Source organism: Sapajus apella, unplaced genomic scaffold (genome assembly GCF_009761245.1).
Source record: "Sapajus apella isolate SASKATOON/1434 unplaced genomic scaffold, GSC_monkey_1.0 scaffold15, whole genome shotgun sequence".
NCBI classification, from domain to species: domain Eukaryota; kingdom Metazoa; phylum Chordata; class Mammalia; order Primates; family Cebidae; genus Sapajus; species Sapajus apella.
Window position 1 is genome coordinate 12,274,886 of NW_022436955.1, and position 6,198 is coordinate 12,281,083.

Sequence of the window (6,198 nt, forward strand, 5' to 3'; positions counted from 1 at the left end):
TTTTTTTTTTTTTTTTTTTTTTTTTGAGACGGAGTTTCGCTCTTGTTACCCAGGCTGGAGTGCAATGGCGCGATCTTGGCTCACCGCAACCTCCGCCTCCTGGGTTCAGGCAATTCTCCTGCCTCAGCCTCCTGAGTAGCTGGGATTACAGGCACGTGCCACCATGCCCAGCTAATTTTTTGTATTTTTAGTAGAGACGGGGTTTCACCATGTTGACCAGGATGGTCTCGATCTCTTGACCTCGTGATCCGCCCGCCTCGGCCTCCCAAAGTGCTGGGATTACAGGCTTGAGCCACCACGCCCGGCCCTCAAAAAAAAAAAAAAAATTCTAATACTGCATTTCACCTAAGTTCAAATTACTGTATCCTATGAAAGTTGCGTTATCTTGTTCTTAGTCTATGGCTAATTTAGGAGACGTGGTAACTAAAAGAGATTCTCATTGAAAGATAACATCTCTCCCAGCACTTTGGGAGGCCGAGGCCGGTGGATCACGAGGTCAAGAGATCGAGACCATCCTGGTCAACATGGTGAAACCCCGTCTCTACTAAAAATACAAAACATTAGCTGGGCATGGTGGCGCGTGCCTGTAATCCCAGCTACTCAGGAGGCTGAGGCAGGAGAATTGCCTGAACCCAGGAGGCGGAGGTTGCGGTGAGCCGAGATCGTGCCATTGCACTCCAGCCTGGGTAACAAGAGTGAAACTCCGTCTCAAAAAAAGAAAGATAACATCTGCTGGCAGGTTCCCATCTTGACATCCTGACAAAAGATTTTCTTAAGGATCAGTACCACCGATCTGGTTAGACTGATAGTATTATGGGTGAGGAGAAGGAAGTCAGAGTCTTCTTAGGAGGAGGTGATACTAAGCTGAGACTGATGCATGGGAGCCGTGTGTATACATGGTCTGCCAGGTGAGGAAGGAGCCAGTATGAAGGGTCTTGAGGCGAAGCTGCTGGGTGTATTCGAGGAACACAGAGGAGGCCGATGTGCCTAGCCCTTAGTGGGTAGGGGACTTGGAGGCATAGGCTGGTACCAAATCCTGCCAGCCTTGATAAGGAGTTACAAAGTTTTCCTAGGTGCAAGCGAAGCCATTGTAGCATGTTAAGCTCTGGCTACTGAGTGAGGATGTCTGAAATTAGAGGGGCTCTGAGGGCCTGGGGGTCTTAGCCCACTGTGTGGTTGCAGAGGGAGCACTCACATTCCCCAACTCTTGCAGTCCTCCTGCTCGTGCTGCTCTTGTTGGTGAGAAAGAAGCGAAAGGTCAAGGAGCCCCTCCTACTCCCCGAAGATGATACCCGTGACAATGTCTTCTACTATGGCGAAGAAGGGGGTGGCGAAGAGGACCAGGTAGGGCATTGGGGGCTCTGGGATTGGGAGGTGGATGTCCCCAAGGCCACTGGCAGGGCTGTTGGGTCAACCAACTGACCAAGTTAGCTGTGTTGACCAGACCCTGGCATGACGCATGAGTCCTCCTCCTCTTCCATCCCCCAGTGCCCTTCTGGTCCATTGCTCTAGTCTTTTTGGCCCTAGCCAAGTTATCCTCAATTCTGTGTTTAATTTGCTAGGACAAGGGAGGATGGAAATGCAGGTTTTCCAAAATCTGTGACATCATCTGTCTTGTAAGACCTCCCCATGAGCCAGAGTATCCAAAGGATAGGGAGTGTGGAGTGAGATGACAGTGGCAGGGGAGAGGGAGGGCACAGAAGTCCTTAGTCCCCTTCTCTCCTGCATTTCCCCATAGGACTATGACATCACCCAGCTCCACCGAGGTCTGGAGGCCAGGCCAGAGGTAGTTCTCCGTAATGACGTGGCACCAACCTTCATCCCTACACCCATGTACCGTCCTCGGCCAGCCAACCCGGATGAAATTGGCAACTTTATAATTGAGGTGAGGTGTGGCAGGCCAGCCGAGGGCAACCCTTTATTCAGGCCCAGCACCAGCCACATGGAGATCAAGCATGGGCCTGGAGTCTTCGGTCTGAGTTCAAATCCTGACTCCACCACCAAGCAGCTTGTGACCTCTGGCTTATTTGAGTAACTTATGGGATTCGTTTCTTCCTCCATAGAACTCTAACTTGCAGAGTGGTTAAAAATGATTAGAAGGGGCCGGGCATGGTGGCCCATGCCTGTAATCCCAGTACTTTGGGAGGCTGAGGTGGGCAGATCACTAGGTCAGGAGTTCGAGACCAGCCTGGCTAACATGGTAATGAAACCCCATCTCTACTAAAAATACAAAAAGTAGCCAGGCGTGGTGGTACACACCTGTAATCCCTGTTGCTTAGGAGGCTGAGGCACGAGAATCACTTGAACCCAGGAGGCGGAGGTTGCAGTGAGCCAAGATTGCACCACTGCACTCCAGCCTGGGCAACAGAGCAAGACTCTGTCTCAAATAAAAAGGAAAAAAAAAACCCGCATGAAGAATTGCCATTTTACAGGCAAGGAAACAGGCATAGAGCTATTAAGGGCTTGCCCAAGGCCACAAAGCTGGTATGTGGTGAGTCCTGGCCCGGGCTGTTGGATTTCAGTCCTTGCCCTTACCCCCTGGCCTGTGTTACACTGAGCACTTGCTGTGTGCTGGTCCCTGAGTGAATGAATTCTGCATGAGTAACACATTATTTCATTTCAACCTCCAAAACCTTAGGGGAGGGGAGGGATGGGCTCGCAGATGAAGAAATGGAGACTTGCAGCTGGTGGACAGCAGGGCCGCCCGCCGCTCCTAACCACCTGTTCTCTGTTGCTGCAGAACCTGAAGGCGGCTAACACGGACCCCACGGCCCCACCCTACGACTCCCTGTTGGTGTTCGACTATGAGGGCAGCGGCTCCGATGCCATGTCCCTGAGCTCCCTCACCTCCTCCACCTCCGACCAGGACCAAGATTACGATTATCTGAATGAGTGGGGCAGCCGCTTCAAGAAGCTGGCTGACATGTATGGTGGCGGGGAGGAAGACTAGGCCACCTTTCAGCAGGGCTGGGGACTCAACGTCAGGCCATAGAGCATGTCCAAGGGGTCTCAGTCCCCCCTTCAGCCAAGGACTTTGGAGCTTGTCAGGAGGTGGCTGTAGCAACTTGGAGGAGACAGGCTGCAAGTGTGACATTAGAGGGGTTGCTTCCTTAGCCTTTCAAAATGGAGGAATGTGGGCAGTTTGACGTCAGCACTGAAAACCTCTTCACCTGGGCCAGGGTTGCCGCAGGCCAAGTTTCCAGAAGCCTCTCACCTGCCGTAAAGTGCTCAGCCCTGTGTCCTGGGCCAGCAGTGTCTGACCCACAATGACTCTCTTTCTGGAATGGACCCTACTTAGGCCTCCTGGTGCAACTTAATTTTTTTTAAATGCTATTTCAAAAAGTTAGAGGTGGTTCTTGAAAAGCACAGCCCTGAGCTGCTGGGCCCACTAGCCATCATGCATTTCTGGTTTCCAGACCCCAAGGCCTCCCATTTGGATAGATCTCTGCGTTTTTATACTGAGTGTGTCTAGGTTGCCCCTGATTTTTTATTTTCCCTGCTGAGTGCTGTAGATGAAGGGTGAGGACAATTGTGTAGTAGATGTACTAGAACTTTTTTTTATTAAAGAGACTTTTCCCAGAGGTGCCAGGGGAGTGAACTCTTTTTATAAATAGAAACTTTATTGGCATCTAACTCACATATGATACGACTCACCTGTTTAAAGTATACATTTTCATGGTTTTTAGAATTCTCAGAGTTCTGGCCGGGTGCGGTGGTTCACGCCTGTAGTCCCAGGACCTTGGGAGGCTGAGGTGGGTGGATCTTGAAGTCGGGAGATCGAGATCATCCTTGCCAACGTTGTGAAACCCCGTCTCTACTAAAAATACAAAAATTAGGCAGGTGTCATGGCATGCACCTACAGTCCCAGCTGCTCAGTAGGCTGAGGCAGGAGAATCGTTTGAACCTGGGAGAAGGAGGTTGCAGTGAGCCAAGATCATGCCACTGCACTCCAGACTGGTGACAGAGCAAGACTCCATCTCAAATTAAAAAAAAAAAAAAAGAATCTCAGAGTTCTGCAAAAGGAGTGGGCTCACTTCATCCCAGCTTCCTCTGGATGGCAGGGGACTCTCAGGGTCAGCTTCCATGCCTAGGTGGGCTTGGGAAGGGGAGACCTGCCCTCCTCTTTACAAAGTCAGCTGCTCCATGAGAGAGAACTGTTAATCTCTTACCCCAAGGCTGAGCCCCTCCACAGCCCCAGCCCGGTCTCTGCTGGAACAGCAGCCCTCCCTGCAGGGCAGTGTGTGAAGACATGCTCTTCTGTGCTGGGGGGTCCCTGCTGAATGGCAGAGGTTGGGGAATACCCAGCTGTGCTACTTCCTAGCACATCATTTAACCTCTAGTTGCCTCAGAATTTACGTTTACAAAATGGGAAGTTTTATGGAGATTAATGAATTAATATCTGGCACATGATCTGTGCAATTTGTTGGTTGGTAACAGCTACCATTTATTGACTGCTTTTTAGGGCCGGACAGGACTTCTATTATTTCTTCTAAATAAATTGTCACAATCACCCTCTGAGGGGACTTTCCCCCTTTAAAAAATGGCCACATTGTGTGTGTGTGTTTTAATGACATATGGTCATCATCAAAATCAAGCAAAACAAAATTAGAGAACCTACCCAAGATGTCAGTGAAATTGGAACATTCTTGACAATACCAGAGCATAAATGCAGGAATCGGGAAGAGGCAGCAGTGTAGAATGATTCTGCTGATGCCCTTGTTAACGTGAAGTTCAAAGTCATCTTTGCAATTATCCAAAAGGATCTGAAATGAAGCTGAGGAAATTGCTGATGTTGAAATAAACATTTCCTTCCATGAGGGTGCCTAAATCTGTGAAGTGTCTCTGCTCAAAGCACAGATCCTGACCCTGTGTATCAGTGTCACCTGCTGAATCAGAACCTCTATGCAGAGCCCTGCCGTGGGTTGACAAACCCTCCATGGGATGTTCATGTACACCCAGGTTTGCTGACAAGGCTCTGAAGGATGAGGCTAAGGAGTCTGAAGCTTCAGACCCTGGATGGGGAAACCAAAAGGAAATGAAGTTGGGGTTGGGCACCATGGTCATGCCTGTAATCCCAACATTTTGGGATGCCAAGGCAGGCAGATCACTTGAGGTCAGGAGTTCCACCAGCCTGGCCAACATGGCAAAACTCTCTACTAAAAAATTAGCTGGGCACACGTATAATCCCAGCTACTTGGGTATCTGAGGCACAAGAATCACTTGAATCCAGGAGGTGGAGGTTGCAGTGAGCTGAGATCGTGTCGCTGTACTCCAGCCTGTGTGACAGAGCAGGACCCTGACTCAAAAAAAATAAAAAAAGGGAATGAAGTAGGATGAGAAAGCTCACCTGTCCTTGGTCCTCAGGACAAAGCCACCTCCTGCCTCTCGCACTGAGCTGCTGCCTCAGATTCCCCTCTGCCAGGGCGCCACTGTCTTTGCTGACGGGTGTGGGAGGATTGGGTGTCTCAGCCAGCAAAAACCTGCTGCCCATTATCTTCAGCTCCCTTCTGAGAAGCCTGGATAAATCAGAAGCCCTATCTTCAGCAGAGGCTAATCATGAGACCAGCCCCTGTTCAGGCTGGCCTTCCTCCCCTTAGATATTTGAAGGAAAGGCAGCCTTTCCCAGCCTCGTCTGACATTGGTGGATGGATGTAGAGACCCCTGGTGATGGAGCCAGTCACCAGCCCTTGAGTAGTTTGGAAAGAACCAGAGCCTGGGCTCTGTGATGGGGACAATATTAAGTCACCCTCTTGCTCTGGGCCTGCTTCTCATCTGCAAAATGGCAGCTTGCGACTCTGATTTTTTTTTTTTAATAGGGCCTTGCTGAAACAAGGCCTCAAAAAATTGGATACTCAGAATTGTTCCTCTCCATGGAAATATTTAGTAAAAGGTGAAAGATTTATGTGATCTGAAGAGAAACCAGAGTACAGGACTCTGATCTTTAGAGCCTGTGATAAGTCAAAATATTTGCAGTGCTAAGACACCAGTGCTAACTACACAGAGTGTACACTAACCAGAAACTAAGCACACAGACACCAGAAACAACCAATGTGCCAGCCATGATGAGGACCATCTGAATGCGTGACTTGCTGGTCCTTTGAAGTTTGTGTTTCAACACTTCAGTGTGCCTTCTTCTGGTATCCACTTCCCCTATGCATTACACACACTTTTTTTTTTTTTTTTTTAAGATGGGGTTTC

General features: G+C 49.5%; 1 protein-coding gene and 1 non-coding gene across 2 annotated transcripts in view; one reads left to right on the forward strand and one right to left on the reverse strand.

Moving 5' to 3' along the window:
• CDH3 (cadherin 3) overlaps positions 1 to 3,581 on the forward strand; it is a 51,391-nt gene extending 47,810 nt beyond the window's left edge. Inside the window, exons 14-16 of the mRNA XM_032284266.1 lie at positions 1,214 to 1,344; positions 1,739 to 1,885; positions 2,741 to 3,581. Coding sequence (XP_032140157.1) covers positions 1,214 to 1,344; positions 1,739 to 1,885; positions 2,741 to 2,950 — 488 coding nt within the window. The 3' untranslated portion in view covers positions 2,951 to 3,581. The remainder of the gene's footprint in view (positions 1 to 1,213; positions 1,345 to 1,738; positions 1,886 to 2,740) is intronic.
• Positions 3,582 to 5,816: 2,235 nt separating this feature from the next.
• Positions 5,817 to 5,928, reverse strand: LOC116555876. Its single transcript, XR_004270719.1, has one exon. It is a non-coding gene; the product is annotated as a U5 spliceosomal RNA (small nuclear RNA).
• Between the last annotated feature and the right edge of the window lie 270 nt (positions 5,929 to 6,198).